Below are 18,259 nucleotides of genomic sequence, written 5' to 3'. Positions count from 1 at the left end.
CAGATCACAGAAGGGAAAAACAACTGCACACACTTGAAGACCAAAAGCAGCCGTGTCTTCTGAGCATCGTCCTGTTGAAGGGAGACGAGACTCACAGACAGGGCCAGGAAAAGTGAAGCAAAATCCAAGAGGCATCTAAGGATAACATGAGGTCTGTGAATCAGAGACTGTTGTCTCCTGCAGGGTGCTGCAGAAATAAACCTGGCAGGAAGTGTGACATATGCTACAGGGAGGCTGAGCCAGGCTGGAGGGGAAAATTGGGCAGGGAGAGGAGTCAGGCTCCTGTCACTGCCCCAGCTCAATAGGCAGGGAGGAGGAGCTGTTTAGTCAGGTAGGCACATTTTACCTACAGAGACCTACTTTTTCCGGAGGGAGCACTTTGGAGAAAAGCAAATTATTTGAACTAACCACACTCTTTCTTCCAGTGCCCTTTAGATTTAAGAACTGGGCCCTCAGAGTTTACATTATAAATACCGTACACGTGAAAGCTGTCTCCTCAAGCACTTAGAGCTACTCCATCCACGGTGGAAACATACACTTTGGAATCAAAGCATGGAGAGTTACTGGCACAAGATAGGATTAAAATTTACAGTCCAAGCATCCCATCTTAGCAGCACACATTAAGGCAATCTACTAGAAAAGCAGGATACATCATGTTCCTTCTTTTTCAGTCGCTGTGGGAACAGCAGCTGGCTTTCAACAGCCCTGGCCCCTGGATTAGCTGCTGCGTGGGCTGTTTCTATATAGGCTGGTCTAGGAGAGGGCCTGAAGGAGTGACTAAGAGCAAATGCTAGACAACTTTCCCATCTTTCGTCCTTAAAACATTCAACCCTAATTAGAATTTAAAAAGTCATATGGATCTATCTTTATCCCAAAGACAGAGGCTCAGACTGAATAATTTAAGAAAATTCTCAGGGAAGTCTCAACATAATAAGCAAAGAGGTTCTTGTTCAAAAATAATAAAACCTAAAAAGAGGAAAAAAAAGCCAAATAGAGCCAAAAAGAGGAATCTATGCTTTTAAGCATTTGAATTTGGAAAACAATTGCAAATCTCTTAGAAACTTAAATTAGGTATTATCAACCGATTTGCTCAGGGGTTCTCTAGTCTACCAACTAACAGAAGCTACAAAAAAAAATTTACTTTTATTTTCTAAATGTCACCAGTTTTCAACCACAGCAAACAGAAGGGTATCCTGTCTTTTAACTTACACTCCTGGGAATGGGGTTGAGAGAAGAAGAATAAAACACAAGTCATCAATCAAATACCTAGGTTAATCAATAGAAATTTTCTGAAACATATTTAGTAAGACTGACATTAAAAAATGTCTAGAATACTATCATAAAGCCTCTAAAGGAAATCTAAGGAGCAACTTGTCACAGTGGAAAAACAACTATTTGAAAAAGCAAATAAGTACCCTTCATCAGAGTAACTTATACTCATTACAGATACGGGTTAAATGGCTTTCAGACCTTTACCTTATTTAATATGGGATAGTAATTGCATGTCTTTACTCTGAATGATAACCACCTCCACAGCATTTCATACCCTATCTATACATAAACCACTGTCCTCATTCCCATGTTCTTTACAGTACATATGTAATTAATTCACTTCCCCATCTGGAGGTGCCTCAACTCTGAAAGTGAGGCCATGGGCCAGGTTCTTTGTCACAAACATAGCCAGCTTCACTACAACACACATTGTCTTTTCTCATGAAAGCCTGCAGACTGGGTGCCCTTTAGGGAAAAACAAGCAAGGCAATTATCATCTTCTACTCACATGTCAGGCAGACCAGCACTGTGCGCACAAACAGGTCCACCACTAACTCACAGTGCTCGGGCGCTCGGGACACAAAGAAGGGGATGATGATCTCAGCCGGGACGTAGAACTGGAGCGCGTAGGTGAAAAAGATCCCGATGGAGTACAGCAGCTTAACTGACTGGTACAACCTGCCGAGACAGACAGGAGACATTCCAAGCCTGCTCAGCACACTTATACATCATCAGCAAGAGTGCAAAATGGTCCCATTGCGATTTGTTGACACTTATCAAGGATACAAACCCACATGTCCTTCGGACCCAGCAATTTCATGTCTAGAAATTTACCTCACAGATATCCTCGCACACATACACAAAAGCTTATATTCAAAATATCTCACTGCAGCATTATTTAAGAAGGAAAGACTGAAAACAATTTAAATGTTAACCAGTGGGAACTCGTTAGGTAAATCGTGGTGCCCCCATATAGCTTTTAGCAAAGTATGAGGCAGAACTCTAAGTGTGATGGTGTGATATGAAACTATCCCCATGATATATCACTCTATCACATGATATAGTATATCACTATCATGGGGACAGTTTTATATCACTTTTTTTAAGTGAAAAAAGCATGAAGCAATACAGTATCTACAGAGTGCTACAATTTGTCTTAAAAAAGAAAAAGGAGGAAAAAACACACCCTCGCCCCACATGACAATCTTACATACGCTAAACATCTCAAAACAAACAAACAAACAAAAAAGAAACTGGGAATATGGTTGCCTCTGAAATGGGAAATTGTAAAATTGGGAACTAGAGTGGAGGGCGTGGGGTGGAAGCTTAATGCTCTCTGTATACCTTTTGAAAATCTCAATCTTTGCCATGGGCATACAGATGTATATGCCTTCAAAAATAAAAACAAAAATGCAATTAAAATGTCACAAGCCTATTTATATCTGTCCCATCCAAGTCAGTGTCCCTAGAATTAGATGAAGACATTGCAGGACCAAGAGGCCAGAGCAGAATTCCATCTTTCCATACCACTATGGCTCTCTTCCTACTACTGCTTCAAGTGTAGCTTCCAAAAATGACGTAACTCACCACAGGATATCCCTATTTTATCACTCCAGTGCCTTGACTGCACAGAGTAGGAAAACAGTCTGTGATCAACTTACAGATCTGACCTGGTCATTAAAAGGAAAGGTCTCTGTCCCTAAGCAAAGCTCCACTTTAAACCAGACCCTCATGTGTTAAGCAGCAAGAAACATTTGTCCTCCCTCGTCGGAAATCTATTTAAATGTGCTAATACAGACTGTGTATATGTGCCTTGAGTTTCTCTGTGGTTGAATTTAAAATCTAGAAGATGTTCTTATGCTATAAGCAGGAGAACAACCTTGTAAAGACTGAGTCTGGTAAAAGGTCATACTTGCTCCACGAATAGATAATAAAAACTCTTTGGAAAAATCATCTGGTGGCTCTATCATTAAACTCAAAGCAGCCCCAAAGCCTCTGGAGAGCTGTGAAGTCTGGACTTAGGAGAGTGACACCTGCAGGGATAGCCAAATAAATTACACCCAAATGGAGGCAGAAGAGTTACAGCAGCTGGGTTTGGGGTGTTAGGAAAGAAGACAGATTCTCCTCTATGGCTTCAGATCACGTGGGCTGCTTCTGTTGCTCCCGATCCATTTATCTTCCGGGAAAGGTGACACAGTTACACCAAGCTACCACCTGCCTCTTCCTTCTTGGAAGGGCAGAAACATTTGGAAATTTAAAAGTAGGCACCAGATGGATATGCCAATTACCCTGATTTGATAATTACACATTGTACATATGTATCCAAATGTCACACATATTGCATACATATATATAATTGGTATGCCTCACGAGTTAAAATCAACTGAAAAAGAATATAAAAAAATAAAAAGCGAATCCAGGTCTATAGCCATACCATTCTGAATGTGCTCAATTTCATCTGATCTTGGAAGCTAAGCAGGGTCAAGCCCGGTTCGTACTTGAATGGGAAAGCCCCTGGAAATACTGAGTGCCGTTGTCTTAAAAAATACAATAAAATAAAACAATACAAAACAAAATAAAAAGCACACCCAGGCAGATCAGCCAGCCTAGACTGAAAGCTGATTCTGATCCGCGGAGCACTCAACAAGCTTCTCAGTGTCTGCTAACAGCTGCTCTCCACCATGAGATGATTCATCTTCAAAACAGGATGGTTGCTCTGCACATGCCCCGGGACATCCACCCTTTCAGGAAGCATTTCAAAATGGCTCACTATTTCCCTATAATACATTCACCAATGCAAGAGAGGTACAAAAGGACTCCCAACAATCCCCGGCTCACAGTGAGATGCTCCCATCTGCATATCAAGCCTGTTACTACCAAGGGAGAGGCACAACCGATGCTGGGAATCAAATGCAGGTTTGCCCTCCCATCTCCCTGTCTATTTGTAATGGTTTACCATGAATGGACTAGATACTCGGTCCTTCTGAGCTTAGGAATCCCAAGGAGAAACGGCTTACCCATCGGCTGATCAGCACCAATGGCTTCAGCAGAAGGCTCTACATGAATTCCCCAAACAGAATGTAGTCCAGGGCAGCCAATGAGGGCTGGCAGTGGCAGGGGATGGTGGGCTAGAGTGAAGTGGGCTGGTTTAAGAGATAAGTAAGAGGAAGAATCCACACTGTGACCCATTAGTTTTTAAAAATATCCAGTGCTCCTAGGTTTCCATCCTCCCTCCACGTACCAGCAGTTGGGCAGGTTGAGGGTTATGCTGCCTTGGATATTAGCTCCAAATTGCAGGTACCCCAGACACCCCAGGCTGATGTAGAGGATGGTGACGATGACCATGCCCAGGTACAGGATGAGTGGGAACTTCCGAGGATCCTTCATTTTGTTTTCCAGGGGCAGAACCTATGAGAGAGTAGTGAGAGAGGAGAGAAAGTGCAGAAAAAAGCAAAGTTAATGGCCAAGAAAAAAAAAAAAACCTCAGAAAAAAAGTAACTCTTTTATCCCCAGAATTCTCCAGAAGCATATCTGCTCTTTAAATAAAGTTATTTCATCAGACGTTATGCTCTTGGGACTAGAAGGGACTCTGCAGCCCACTGCCTAGCTAGGAAGTCCTAAAAGTAAGGGTGGACAGGACACGAGCCCAGGACTCCTGGCTCAGGCCAGTGCTCTGTCCTCCTGCTGCAGGATCCCTGCAGGCTGGGAATGTCCCTTGCCCTGTGAGTGAGGCCACATGGCAACCAGAAGGCCCTCTCATATCATGCCCACCTGGCATCTAACCTGAGATCACAGCTTCCTGCTAACCTGTCTAAAGAATGCAAAATATAGGTCAGGGAAAACTGCCACTCTAGCTCAACAGGGGCAAGCACTAGCAGTGACAAGTTAAACCTCCAAGTGAGAGAAACTGCAGTGCGAAAGAAAGCATGACTTCGTAGAGGATCTCAAGACATGGGTGCTTAACAATGCCCAGTTTCCAGACTCCTATTACAAACCACTGACCTTTGCTACCTCCTTCATCATAACAGAGGACATTCTTTAACTTTGGTAAAAGCAAAGGAAAGGCCCCTATGAAAATGAGTTTATTTAGGAATTGGGAAAATGACAGGTGTGACTGTGAGGATCTTCACAGTCTGCCATCAACTGGATCTGGCACGGCTAATAAGGAAGAGCAACACTGGGCAATGTCTAGCTGTGCCACCAACTTTGATCTTGTTATTACACTTATTTTCCTGCAGCGCCTGCAGCCATGAGGCACAATAGGTCAGTGCTGCACACACCAACACGATCCTGCTGCAGGCCTGGTGCTCCCAGGGGCCCCCAGTGTCCCCCACCACCTGCTCCAGCTTCAGTTAATCCACATCCATTAGAAACAGCTTCCAAATGTATCTGTCAGTTTCCATCATACCAAGAATACAAAGAGCCAGAGGGCAGGGAGCCCATATCTGGCCTGTGACAGCTGCATGAACACAGAGCACACGGTGAATACAGTGGGCAGCCTGGCACTTTACCCTGATGCAATGAACAAGCCCTAGATCCAAAACTAAGAGTCAATCTAGCAGTGTTCTCTCTCTATTGTAAAAAAATAGAAATACAAAGAAATCCTGAAAACAAATAATGTTTGCAGAATAACTTTGTGTACAAGTCTTGGGTAATAAAACCAAGCAAACAATTTCTGCACTGTGCTGTTAGGGAAAGCTACTAAAAATTTAGCACAAGGTCCCTTAGGATGCCCAGGAACCTAAGGTCTCTGGGCATCTTTCCACACTTTCTCAGCCTCTTCTTTCCAGTCCTGAGTTCTTGGGATCTCTTTCTCACTGCTGAAATATGGGCCCATTCAGGCCTCTGCCCCAGCAGCAGGAAACCATTTGTGTTTCTGAATTACAGTGAGACACTCTTCATGGGCAATGAAAAGCCCTAAGATAGAGCACAGGGCAAGATATAAAACCTCAGGGAGACCAGTGATTTACATGTGATCACTCCCAAAGCCTCCCCCATGATGTCAGAGCTTCAACGTGTTCCATCAACACCACCCGGGTGATTTCTCACGATTTTGACAAAAAATGTGTACAGCTTCTAGGTTTTCTTAAAAGCAAATAAGGTGTCTCGGAAATCAAAAAAGAGAAAGAAGTGCCGTGCCGGGAGCAGGCTCTTCCCATTTGTGGCACCCTTGGCCAGGAATAACTTTCTTCAGAGAAGAGTTTTGTACCATTATTATGAAAAATACAAATAAAATTCAAATTAGGTAAAAGTGAGGGGTAGATTCCTTTTTAGGAAAAGCATTTGGTGAAATCACAGAATGCTGAGCCAGGAGTGAAGGCTGCTCTTTTGCATGCAGAAAATACACCAAACCAATGTTGTAGGGCAGAGAAATTATTCATGCATTTATTGATTCAATAATAAAATAACATTATTAATAAAATAAAAATCTATTAAACATTTACCATGTGTCAGGGTCTGTGCAAAGCATTTTGCACATATCTCATTTAATCCTAATAACTACAAATCATTAAGCTCACTTTTCAGGAACAAATAATGAAGGCTCAAAGAGATGAAGCCCTTGCTCAAGGTCACACAGCTACTCTATGGCAGAGCCAGGACTTACCCCCATGTCAGTCTGACTCTAGACCCTGCCTTCCTGATTGCCATATGCTATTCCTTACTGCACACATAGGAGATGAGTGTGCAGTGAAGGGGCCTTGAATGTAAACATTTTAAAATTACATATAATTTGTCTTGAAAAGTTGAAGCTGGGAAATCTCAATGGAATCCCCGAAACACTATTCACTAACTGACCAGTGAGTTACAGAAGATAATTTCTTTTTTTTGAGACAGAGTCTCGCTCTGTCACCCAGGCTGGAGTGCAGTGGCGTGATCTTGGCTCACTGCAACCTCCATCTCCCCAGTTCAAGCAATTCTCCTGCCTCAGCCTCTCGAGTGGCTGGGATTATAGGCATGTGCCATCATGCCTAGCTGATCTTTGTATATTTAGTAGAGATGAGGTTTCACCATGTTGGCCAGGCTGGTTTCGAACTCCTGACCTCAAGTGATCCACCAGTCTCGGCCTCCCAAAGTGCTGAGATTACAGGTGTGAGCCACCATGCCTGGCCTCAGAAGATAATTTCTAACAATGTTTCCTCAGCATTCCTTGAAACAGACCTGGAGAACACCAAGGGCACCAGAGAACACTAGCCCAAATCACAGTGCAGCTCTTACCATTCCAATGCCTTCAAATGAAAAAATCGCTGTGCCAAAGAAGAGAGGGTAGGTCTTCCAAGGGGCCACCAAGGGGAGGTGGCTGGGGTCTGGGATCCTCTGAAAGACAGAAAGCAAAACAAAGCAAAAGGCTATACAGAAATCCAAGATTTGAACTCTGAATCGGAGAGGTCATACCTTTTAACAAATCCAAGATTCTCTAAAGGAAGAAAGTCTAATACCTGACAGATGATTTAGGGACATTTAACCTTTGTATGTTTTTCTCTTCAGGCTAAGAAAAACCCACTTGTTTGGGGGAAAGACAAGCCCAAGATACTATTAAAAACTCAAATGTTGGGGCTTGCATAAAAAGAGTCACATTCTTTCACTAGGTAATCCCATCCCCAGAAACTGAATTCAAGTAGAAAAAAAATCAAAAGATGAAAAACACTGAGCAAAGCTGTTTAATAAAGTAACTGAAAACAATATAAGTGCTCCCAAACAAGCGATCAGTTAAGTAATTAACAACATACCAGCTAAACCACAGAATATATACTCTATCTATCTATCTAGAGACAGAGTCTCCTTATTTATTTATTTAGAGACAGAGTCTCCTTCTGTCACCCAGGCTGGAGTGCAGTGGCGAGATCTCAGCTCACTGCAACCTCCCTCTGCCTCCTGGGTTCAAGCAATTCTTCGTGCCTCAGCCTCCTGAGTGGGTAGGACTACAGGTGCGTGCCACCGCACTCGGCTATTTTTTGTATATTTTTGGTAGAGACAGGGTTTCACCATGTTGGCCAAGCTGTTTGTGAACTCTTGATTTCAAGTGATCTGCCTGCCTCGGCCTCCCAAGGTGCTGGGATCACAGGCGTTGGCCACTGCGCCTGGCCAGTATGCACTATTAAAAAGTAAAAATTGAGATAACTAAGTAGAACATGAAAAACTACTTATGAAATATTAGTGAGAAAAAATTTTAATTTTAATTTATATATTCACTCTGATACAACTACATAAACATCAAAGATAAAGCTGGAAGGGAAGAGAGAGTGGTACATTTTTATATTGGTTCTCTTCCTTTTTCCTCTTCTTTTCTTCTCCTTTTTAAAATTCTCATCAATGAACTTGAGCACTTTCAAAGTATTACCAAGAAGCACACAACAGGAGTGTTGGAACATGTGGGGAGGAGGAGCAAAAAGAATGCTTTAAAAAATGGGCCAGAAAAAGGGCAACTGTTAACTGCAGGTACAATGTTAAGGTTGTATAAGGAGGGAGGTTGTGATGGTTAATACTGAGTGTCAACTTGATTGCATTGAAGGAGGCAAAGTATTGTTCCTGCGTGTGTTTGTGAGGGTGTTGCCACATTTGGGTCAGTGGACTGGGAAAGGCAGACCCACCCTTAATCTGGATGGGCACAATCTAATCAGCTGCCAGCTCGGCCAGTGGCCAGATTAAAAAGCAGGCAGAAGAATGTGAAAAGGCTAGACTGGCTTAGCCTCCCAGGCTACATCTTTCTCCTGTGCTGGATACTTCCTGCCCTTGAACATCAGACCCCGAGTTCTTCAGCTTTGGGACTTGGACTGGCTTCCTTGCTCCTGAGCCTGCAGACGGCCTATTGTGGAAACTTGTGATTGCATGAGTTAATATTCCTTAATAAACTCCCCTATATATGTACATCTATCCTATTAGTTCTGTCCCTCCAGAGAACCCTGACTAAGACAGAGGTATAGTCACAAAATCCTCCACCGAACAACAGTCTCCAGTAACAGACTGTGTGGAAGGGGCAGGGTGGGGAGGAGGGATTCAAAGCTACTGTCTTTTTAAAATTTGGTTTTCTAAACCACATGTATATGTTGCTTCAATTAAAATAAAAATTGATGTTAAAACAGCCTTTTACAATGTTTTAAAATTGATTTAACTGTATGGATATTTGGATAATACAGGGCATGCTCTTAACAGGCTTCAGAATAATTTCAGGCAAGTAAAAGGAGATCCATTATTAATCTCTATAACAGCCTTCACTTTGAAAGATTTCAAAGCAGTAATATTGCTTTTGAAAAAATAAAAAAATTAAATAAATACGTTTCCCTGGGCCCCTGCTAAGAAATCTGTTAGATCCCTTTGTAAGAAGCATTTCAATACCTGGAATGAAGACAGGGTAATAGGTATTTTTCCTCTACAATGGGACTTGAGAGCAAGAGTGGCCTGTAATTATTCCTGAGTCACAAATGTAACCTAAGTTATTGGAAACAGGTGCTATCTGTTGGTTAGTGAATGACTCCTGCTCTTATTCATACATCAGATCAGATTCAAGTATCAGACTGGGAATTTCACAATCCGTATGTGGGGATATTGTGGGAATGAGGCCAGCAGAAGAAGTGTATTATTCTACATACTTACTGATTGCTACTGACCCAACCAACTAAATGAGAAAAGTTTAATTTATAAAGAAACATACATGTTAAAATCAGCTCGTTATCAACATATCTCCTCAATTCTACAACACAGTAAGTCCTCCCTTGTCGTCAATAGGTTCTTGGAAACTGAGACTTTAAGTGAAATGACATACAGTCACTTCCTTCAACGCTGTTTTGTTATAACGTTGATGAGAAAAAAACTGATTTCGCTATACATACATTTAATGTATTGCAGTTTCTAAGAATGTATCAATGATATTAAGTGAGGTCTTACCATATTATCAATTATAATAATAACAGTATTTTGAGAAAATGCTGTTAAAGGTACACATGGATTGTGAGATGTACTCTTGCAATCCTGAAACTGTTATAACTATGAAAAAATACATCTCAGAAGCAACAATTTGCAGTGATAAAACATTTATTGGGAGCCCCCTCTGTGCAAAGCACTCTGCCCAGAACTGTTCCATTTGAGACTTCACATGCTGAAGACAGAGAGGAACCTGCTCTCTGTGGAAGACCTTGGTCTGCTACCTACAATGGCATGTGCATGAGGGGCAAGAAGAACAGTCATGTACATGCTTAGGATTAGGGAAAAAATTCAGAAACATTGAACAGTAGGGGAATCCTCATGGTAAGTGGGGCACAATGCCAAAACAGAACAGTAGTAACGAGCCGCAGAGGCAGCAGCAACAAAAATGACCTAAAGGGAGCATCTTTAGCTGTATGACACATCAAAATGAAGCAACTACAACACTATGGGCAGTGACTACGTCAAAACACAGCCAAACCTCTTCCCCCATGCTGTACTCCGGGCAGACGGCACTATTTGATCACAGCACAACTTCTGGCTAAGCCCTGAGGAAGACAAGGAATTGCTCTCAAGAAATCAGCAGGGTTGCCCTTATGCAGACATTGCTCTGTGTCCTGGTTGTACTATGCATAGACATCACTCTGGATGGATACTACCAGTTGGTTGGGACTGAGACGCTACAAGAACCCAAATTCTTATCCCAGCCCTCTGATCATGGCAACCACCACAGCCCGACTACCTGCAATGATTTAAAAGTAAATGCAGCAGGTGTGTCTGTCTATGGGGGGTGGCCTCACTCAATTCATCTTTAGTGTACAGTGGAGTATATCCTAGGTGCTCTTGAGAGTTCTAATTACAACATGAAATCATGGGTAAATATTTACCCTTCCTTGTTTGGTAATGGAAATGGTCTATAGTGCATTCACAGGCCCTCCTTCCAGTCTCATAAAAAAGGGACGTGAAGAACTATTTATTTTATGTTTAAAAAAACAGTTCTGCGGAAGAGTCAATATCTGCCACTCATCTGACTTAACGTGATGAAAAAACAGTCAATACTCACAGAGCAAAATGTTAATCTAAATTGATAATGTCATTTGCTTAGCACAAGAAGTCCTGCTTTTTATGAGCCACTGTCTTCCTGGAAACTATATCAGTGGGTGACTGGGTCACTGTTAAGCTGACTGTATGAAAATGAGATAATATTCACCTGTCAGACTGACCAAAATAATACTAATATAATTATACTATATATAAATACTAATATATCATACATATATAAAGAATACTAATATAAATAATACTAATACATCCAGTATTAGTAAGGATGGAAAAATGGGCACTTAAATACTGTGGAAGGGAGTCTCTATGAAATTAGGAAATAACTTTTGGAAAAAACAACTTGGTAACATAACAAAAATTCAAAAGTGCACACTCTTCAGCAATTACACATCTAGACAAATATCTTAAGTATTTATACAAGTCCACAAAAAGGAATGTATAAGAACATCTCACTGTCTTAATACTGAAATAATACTAAAAATTATCCATGACCTGATAGCCACTGAGGGGGGACTGGTTAAATAAATGGCAGCAAATCTCTTTGCTGTGATACAATGTGACAACTAACAACAACAAGGTAGAGCCAGGAATACTAACCCGGAAGGCTCACTAAGGCATTTTTAAGGTGGAAAAAAGCAAGGTAGATGAACATGTAACTTTAAAAAATTATGTTTCAAAAACGAAAACAAAATATATTTCAATGTATTTCTCAATATACTTACATGGGCTGTAAATCCATTCACAGGATCTAGAATGAGACAGACCAATCACATACAGTGGGTCCCTGAGAGGAGACTCGGGGTGGGGACATGGTATTCAAGAGGTATTTGTGTTGTCTGCATTTTAATGAATACGTACTGATGAATTATTTGGGGAACTGAATTTAAGTATTTTTTTTTAAGTTATGCTTTTATTTACCCGCTTTTACTTTTTTTCCTTTTCTCAAGCCTTAGAAAATGCATTCTCATTTTCACAAACAGCCATAGTGTTTAAGGGCACATTTTTCTCAGCCTGATTTTCTACCCATCTGTATACAGATGTTCTCTCTCATGCCACCCCACAGACTTGCCTGCATGGGCTAAGTGAGGGCAAGGAACAAGTGAATTTATAATTTTGACAAATAAAAATTAACTGGAGTTGATAAGGAATTACTTATCTAAATACAGGTTAGAAAAATTATTTTTTATTTTAATCTTAACATTTTCCTCTATTTTCCAACTGTATACAATGATCATGAATTAACCATCTAATTGAAAAAAGTCTAAACCAGTGTCCCCTGGGTGCGGGGGGGCGATTTTGCCCCCCAGGAAGGTTTGGCAATGTCTGGAGACATTTTTGGTTGTCATAACTCATGGAGGGATTGCTACTGGTACCTAATGAGTAGAGACCAGAGATGCTGCTAAACACCCCACAATGCACAGGACAGCCCCATAGCAAAGAATTATCCATCCCAAAATGTCAACAGGGCCCAAGAACAGAACCTCTAATCTAGATATACCAGTAGTAACATATAACTATTTACATTCCACTTACATATATATATTATGTATATATAATAATATATACATAATATATATTAATATTACATATATTATATATTATAATATATATTATGCATGTACATAATATATATTATAATCTATATTACGTACGTTATATATTATAATATATAACGTACATAATATATATTACACGTATATGTAAAATATACATGTAATATATATGTAAAATATAATAATATATACACATATATATGTAAATATATATATATATTTTTTTTTTGAGACAGAGTCTTGCTCTGTTGCCCAGGTCAGAGTGCAGTAGCATGATCTCAGCTCACTGCAACCTTCGCCTCCCAGGTTCAAGCGATTCTCCTGCCTCAGCCTCCCAAGTAGCTGAGATTAGGCCCACACCACCATGCCTAATTTTTGTATTTTTAGTAGTAGAGACAGGTTTCACCATGACGGCCAGGCTGGTCTCAAACTCCTGACCTCAGGTGATCCACCCGCCCCACCTCCCAAAGTGCTGGGATTACAGGCGTGAGCCACCACGCCTGGCTTTTTTAAAATATTGAACCAAGATGATAGGGGAGGGCCTAGGCATGTACCTGAACAATGAACTGGTAGATCATGACCAAGCTGACCAGCATGGTGATGTTGGCCAACAGGGAGAAGATGGACAGGGCTCGGAGGTTCCTGATGAAAACCAGCAGCACCAGGAAGGGCAGGAAGGAGAGCATGTAGAGTCGCGAGTCCATGGTAGGCGTCAGAATCACCGTCTCATTGTTGTGGCAGTTACTGGTGGTCCCATTGGCCGCTTCTATCACCTAGAATGAGGGGAAGGAAGAAAACGGAAACACCTCTCAAACAACAGAGGCCGGTGGATCCTCTGCCGGAAGAGGTTCCTGAGGAAAGGCTCAGGTGTGTGAACAAGGCCTTTTAGAATCTGTGGCCAGTGAGCCATCTTTAGAGATCTTCATGACTATCATCAGCAACCCAATTGTCTGAGCTAGGTTTGATCATATGTACCTAGGACAGGAGGGTGGACAAGACATGTGGCGGTTTCTCTATGCCCGAGCTCTTTCCGTGGGAATCAAATAGAAGACGTAGATCTATGTAAAATATGAAAACTTTAACTCTTTTGTTGACAAAAGCTGATTTGGAAAAAATCCTAAACAAAAACTTCAATCATCTTTTGCCATTCTCGCTCTTTTTTTTTTTTTTCTTTTTTAACCAGGTGCTTACCTGTTTAAAGTTGTCAGCCAGAAACACAAAATAGACACAGCAGAATCCCAGCTGGGTGACAATCAGGAAGAAGTCCACAACACGTCTGGAGGTGGGGAAGGAAGGAATACAAAGACTGTTACAATACAAATGCAGTGCTCCCAGAAGGGCAGGTGTTTTTTGTTTTTGTTTTTTAATAGATTTAGGGAGTACAAGTGCTGTTTTGTTAAATGGATATACTGCATAGTGGTAGCGCCTGGGCGTTTAGTGTAACCATTACCCAAACAGTGTACATTGTGCCCATTAAGTGTTTTTTTAACAGTGCTTTTCCCCAAGCTATCACAGACCCTTCCTGGCAGTGACAAGGATGAGATGCCCTGGCAGGAGAAGAAACCATGCTAGGTGCCACTGGTCTGGGGAGTTGGGAAGAAGGTGAGGGAGGTGCTATCTGTGTGGTTTCCGACGTCCCCTTCCTGGCTTCTCGTCTGGAATGCTGCATGAGGTCAGACACATGCACAGACACCATGACCACTGCCCAGCCCCTTAGCATCCTCTCTACACATCTGCCCACCTATCCCATCTCACACTTTTTTGTTAGTTACAGGGAGCTCTTGACATAAAACACAAGGAAGTAGTCCCCTTCACTGTCTCTATAACTTGGATATAAGAACCAACCAAGTCCCACATTAAGGACACAGAAACTGATGTACCAAAAACAGACTGCTGGTTGAACAATAGCAGCTGGTAACAACCTAAAGGATCATCAAAAGCAGAGTGATTAAATTACAGACCGTTCTTAAATGGAACATTACACAGCAGTTAAAAAGAATGTGTTAAATCTCTATATGCTGATAGAGAAAAACGTCTCAGACGTTTAAGGGGAAAAAGCAAGTTTCCAAACAGTATACATAGTATGGTCAATCTGTGCAAAAAACTTTAAGAACATGTGTATGTTTCTACTTATACAGCAAATTCCAAAAGGCTACCCATGCAACTGTGACCAAAATTTTCTTTCACTTTTTACTTTATGTCCTATCTTGATCAAAACAAAGTTTTTACTATGAGCATGCATTAAAATAGCACACATTTTATTAAAAGGAAGGAAGGAAAGGAGGGAAGGAGGGAGGAAGAAAGGAAGTAGTAAGAAAGAATGGAAGGAAGAATTAACAACCACCCAACTCATGGTGGTCACCTGGCAATCTAGCTTCTCCCAGTTACAGAAAATAATTTGGCCAAAAGAACTATATAATCTGCATCACAGGATAAAGGTGACTATGAATGAAAGTAAGTTTCCTCTATGACCACAAAAAGGAACTTTTCTAGAGAACGTAGTTTTAATGTGGTTCGTTTTTTTTTAAGAATTTTTAGCCCTTGATAGTATCAATTTCCTACATTTAAATATAGAAAACAAACATAATATTTCCCTCCAAACATTGAAGAGTTACCATAACGAGAAATTTGCAAATACTTCCCACCTCCAAACTCATCTCCACACCCTGCTCTAGTTTATCTCACCTTCTCCTGAAGCCTTCTCTGCTCCTAGCTCTCATGTGCATTTCTCATCTGGCACAGCCGACAAGAGAATCTTTAAAGTTCCTCTCTGAGCACTGAGGATGTACTCCTAGCTCATGACACTTTCTTCTTACGGATGTCTCCCACTACTGGTCTCTTATCTTGTTCCCCGGCTTCTCTTCCCACATTTCTTTTTCCTTACACAGACTACAAGCCTCTGGAGGGTAGGAACCACATAATTTACTTCAGGAAATCTTCCCTTCTTACCTAGAACTGCCTTTTGTTCCATTTATAAGATAGTGCTTAAATACATTTGTTGAACAAATGAGTGAATCAAAAACAATCACTGGTCATAGACCGCCAAAGCTGGAATGGTTCTAGAGACCATTCAGGCCAGGCCCCATGCTTTCTTGATAAGAAAACTAAAACCCAAGGAAAAAAGGGGTTACCCAGCCCCAGGTCACACAGCTTACTACCAGCGGAGCTGAGCCACAGCCCAAGGCAACTGACCCAAACAGCACTCTTTCCACACTTTACACTGTCTCCCACGTTGCACCTCCCCATCTGAAGGCTTCACACTGGGAGGCCACAGTTGAAAGGAAGGAGGAAATCAGTTACCTTCCCCAGTGTGCGTGGTTCCGGAGCCAGGAGCAGGGGCTGGATTCTAGTCCATACATCACAGTATCACCATAATCCACAAAGGATTTATTCAGCCTGGAAGAGTAGGAGGGAAGAGGAAGGACAGAGCATGTGGATTAGACAATGACAATGACAGAACAAAAAGAGCCACTGAGACCTGGGCCAGTTCCCATCTTTCACCCTGGAGGTACCACTCTGAGTCCTATATCTCGCGCTTTCAAAGATCAGAAGTATTCAGTCGACAGGATGGTTACTTTTATTATAATTAACAACCAACTGGTAGAATCATTCCAATGGGGTAAATATTACAACGCCCATGAAATTAGAATGTAGTATCCACTGGGCATAAGTAAATTTAACAGATGATAATGAGCCAGAAAAGAACGCAAAAATAACCAGGGAAAGGAAAACGCTGCAATCATAAGCTGCTACCTCCAGGCAGTGTAAAGAATTGAGAGTGGTCTGCATCAGTGCTCATTTTCAGGGTTGATAACAGAACCCAAAAGGACAATCTGTCACTTGAGAGGTGGCTCAGAGGGCTCTCACCTGCGGCAGAAGTGGTGAGCACATTTCACCAGGATACCCATGCAGTGCACGGCCACGATGCCTATGATCAGCAGGCTGATGGGGCCCATCTGGGGACAGACATTGCAGGCAAAAGAGAGAGAGAAAAGTAGGTAGAATTAGGAGTGAACTCAATGGATACTCAGTTCGCAAAGGATTAAAAAGCTACTAAGGCAGTTTTCAGTGACAAAACTTTGGGCCCAGCATTAGAGAGAGAAATGTGATCATGGAGATTAGCTCTGTGAGATGGGTGTTATCTGAACTTTAGCACATTTTCGAGAGATTTAGTCACGTGGAGAAGAAGGACATAAGATAAGTCTGTTCCGAGACTGGTGCACATCAGCAGAATAGAAGGCTCCTGTGACTGTGGGAAGAGCTGGGCTAAGGGATGTGAGGTGAGACGGGTAAGTTATCTTTACAGCAATGCCAGATCAAGAAAGACTGCACTTAGCTAAGGGCAACCCACATCTCTGAGCCTCTCTTCAACTCCGAAAGAAACCAGAATGGCTTTGGGCAGGCAGTCAACTGGAGGAAAATCACAAAAAGAAGACATAAGATTCTTGCAGTTGGCCATTTAGGAACAGGGCATGGGAGACCGTGTAGAAAATGGGCAGACATCTGTAACTAACTCATTAGTTCATATTATTGACAGAAACTGCTCGAGCCATCTCAGTACATCCTCTCCACCATGAAGTAAGCTCCATGAGGGCAGGAATATTTAATTCACTGATGTATTCTAAGAGCTTAGAACAGTGCCTAACACACAGAACACTCTCAATAAATATCTTTAAGTGAGTGAATGTCTGAATTCCGCTTTTTGTCAACTGATTTTTTAAAAATGCTTCTCTATTTAAAATGTTTTAAAGCAAGTACATTTTAACAACAAGAAAAAGCTACCTCCTAAAATTTGTCACCACTCCCCTCCACTGATGCAGACCCTTACCACGATGCCTGCATTTTTCACCGCCAGAGGGAGTCCCAGGAGTCCTGTGCCAATGTTGCCTTTTAACAGGTGGATCAAGGTCTGGAACCATCTGAAGTGGAAGACAGCCAAGGAAATGATAACCATGACAGTTAACTTTTATTAGGATCTCAGTGCTTATATGCATTATCTTATTTTATTTCCACAACAACCCTGTAAGATTTCATCTTATAGATGATGAAGCAGTTTGCTCAAGGTCACATACCTAGTAAAGGGCTGGGGCAGGATTCAAATTTGGGCAGTCTGACTCCAGAGCTGCCCCTCTTATCCACTGTGCTGTAAGTCTCCACTCTCTGACATTTCTGAGAATCCCTTCTCTCAGAGATTAGACCAGAGGGGTGCTCCAACTCTCTTCAGACACTCTATCCTTTCCAAGTGTATTTGGGTCTGGTTCTAACCACTGAACTGACCACTGTAAAGGCTCAGACCTGGCCAGGCACAGTGGCTCATGCCTATAATCCCACTACTTTGGGAGGCCGAAGCAGTGGATCACCTGAGGTCCGGAGTTCGAGACCAGCCTGGCCAACAAGGCGAAACCCCGTCTCTACTAAAAATACAGAAATTAGCCAGGCATAGCGGCATGTGC

General features: G+C 41.8%; 1 protein-coding gene across 11 annotated transcripts in view; it reads right to left on the bottom strand.

Moving 5' to 3' along the window:
• SLC36A1 (solute carrier family 36 member 1) overlaps positions 1–18,259 on the bottom strand; it is a 118,666-nt gene that overhangs the window by 74,420 nt on the left and 25,987 nt on the right. For 10 of the 11 annotated variants that reach the window (XM_019027868.4, XM_019027867.4, XM_063705926.1 and 7 more), the window contains 8 exons: positions 17,635–17,725; positions 16,674–16,762; positions 16,107–16,202; positions 13,998–14,082; positions 13,361–13,579; positions 7,489–7,587; positions 4,514–4,680; positions 1,781–1,950 (listed from right to left, as the gene is read on the bottom strand). In XM_019027868.4, the coding sequence (XP_018883413.3) occupies positions 1,781–1,950; positions 4,514–4,680; positions 7,489–7,587; positions 13,361–13,579; positions 13,998–14,082; positions 16,107–16,202; positions 16,674–16,762; positions 17,635–17,725 (1,016 nt within the window). Of the gene's footprint in view, positions 1–1,780; positions 1,951–4,513; positions 4,681–7,488; positions 7,588–13,360; positions 13,580–13,997; positions 14,083–16,106; positions 16,203–16,673; positions 16,763–17,157; positions 17,217–17,634; positions 17,726–18,259 lie in introns of all 11 variants that reach the window. The other variant, XM_031010879.3, reaches the window with a different exon arrangement.

The sequence above is a fragment of the Gorilla gorilla genome, chromosome 4, assembly GCF_029281585.2.
Source record: "Gorilla gorilla gorilla isolate KB3781 chromosome 4, NHGRI_mGorGor1-v2.1_pri, whole genome shotgun sequence".
Taxonomy (NCBI): Eukaryota; Metazoa; Chordata; class Mammalia; order Primates; family Hominidae; genus Gorilla; species Gorilla gorilla.
This window is presented reverse-complemented; position numbering and strand designations above follow the sequence as displayed.